The 1,614-nt window shown below is 64.4% G+C and overlaps 1 protein-coding gene across 1 annotated transcript in view; it reads right to left on the bottom strand.

Annotated features, from left to right (window-relative positions):
• The window catches only part of DBN1 (drebrin 1), an 8,888-nt gene extending 8,170 nt beyond the window's left edge, over window positions 1–718 (bottom strand). The window contains exons 1-3 of the mRNA XM_017728048.1: window positions 509–718; window positions 379–434; window positions 166–278 (exon numbers count right to left, since the gene is read on the bottom strand). Coding sequence (XP_017583537.1) covers window positions 166–278; window positions 379–434; window positions 509–585 — 246 coding nt within the window. The 5' untranslated portion in view covers window positions 586–718. The remainder of the gene's footprint in view (window positions 1–165; window positions 279–378; window positions 435–508) is intronic.
• Between the last annotated feature and the right edge of the window lie 896 nt (window positions 719–1,614).

Genomic DNA, 1,614 nt, shown 5'->3' with positions numbered 1-1,614 from the left:
ACTGAGCTGAGAGGGGCAGCAGGGTGACCTCCACCCCACCGACCACAATGGAGCAGCAGGACTGTGGGGCACCCACACCCCCCTGGCCACTGCCAGCTCCCTCACACCCATCCATATCCCCATGGGCATGGCACAGGCCCCCTCAGCATGGCCCCCCACACTCACCCAGTTGACGAGGACATATTTGGGGAGCACAGCCTGGGGGTCCTTGACGCTGCAGAAGCCATACATCACCTTCTGAATCTCAAAGTGGCCAGAGAGCTCCAGCAAACCTCCACCTGGCACAGCACCGTCAGCCCACGTCCACCCAGCACCAGGAACGGGTGACAGGGAAAACACCAGCACAGCCGAGCTGGCGGAGGGGACAGAGGACCTTACCTCCCGACGCTGCCAGCTTCAGGTCATCGGAGCCATCCTCGTATGTGTAGAGGGCCCTGGGGAGACAGCATGGGTGAGCCAAAGTCAGGAGGAGTGTGAGGCAGCCCCCCCACCTCCCCATCCTGCTTACAGTGAGGTCAGGGCATGTCCAAGGGTCCAGCTTGGTGTCCCCAAACTAGCACACAGCCACCCAAACCCCTTGTCCATCAACAGCACCAAGGGCCAGGCTGCCAGGCAAGGCAGACAGGATGTGGGGCAGGGCCTATTCCCCAGCCCTTGGTGGCAGCTATGGGGAAGGGTCCCAAGTCTGGGGACAGAACAGTCACTTGGTACAGGGACCCACTGACTGCTGTGCTGCAAGCCACCGCAGTCTCACAGCGACTTGCTCACCCATCCCTGTCCCCTCACAACCCTGCCAGCTACTGACCAGGTTTGGGGACAACCCTGTGCCCCAGTGAGGACCCGGGTCCACTCACGTGCCTGGCTGCGTGAGCCACCAGCCCAGCAGGCACCAGGCTGGGGGAGGACGCCGGAGCACCAGCAGCAGCAAATCAATGAGCCGCCAGAATGTGATGGGGCCGTCATGGAGACTGTTCCTTGGAAACCATTCCCAGCTGATGGGAAACCCCCTGTCGCTCCCACCGTGCCCTGGCCAGCCCCTCTGGGGGCTCCGCGGGGACCCCCACCAGCCAGCACCTCCCCAGAGGCACACAGCCAGCGATGGAGAGGGGACCACGCATGCCAAATTGGTCCAGGGCGGGTGGGCGAAGGGATGGATGTCGCTAGGCAACCAGCATCCTCCTTCACCATGGCAACCCCCCCATCCCAGCTGGGATGCAGCTCGCCCCGATGACGAGGTGATTAGTGGAGGGGAGCGGGGGAGGCAGGCAGGCAGCAGGGACCTGCGGGGCCTGGCAGGCACCCAAACCTGCCCGCCACCGTCACGCGCTGCACCCGGAAAGCCGGGGCCGCCCGTGCTGGATCCCCCACATCCCTGCACCGCCGCGGGTGGGCGGCTCTGCCGATCAGCATTCGGCTGGTGGTGCCCGCACGGCGCTTCTCAGAGCCCCAAAATCCCCGCTGTGCCAGGCAGAGCCGTCCTCGCTCAAGGCTGCAGCTTCAATCCCCAGCCCGGGGAACAGGAACTGAAGGTCCCTATGGGCAGAGCCATCCCCAAAACAGGGCCATGGCTGGAGCTAAAAAGCAGGGGGAAGGCAGGCAGGTGCCTAAGAGGGA

The sequence above is a fragment of the Corvus brachyrhynchos genome, unplaced genomic scaffold (assembly GCF_000691975.1).
Source record: "Corvus brachyrhynchos isolate BGI_N302 unplaced genomic scaffold, ASM69197v1 scaffold21, whole genome shotgun sequence".
Classification (NCBI taxonomy): domain Eukaryota; kingdom Metazoa; phylum Chordata; class Aves; order Passeriformes; family Corvidae; genus Corvus; species Corvus brachyrhynchos.
This window is presented reverse-complemented; position numbering and strand designations above follow the sequence as displayed.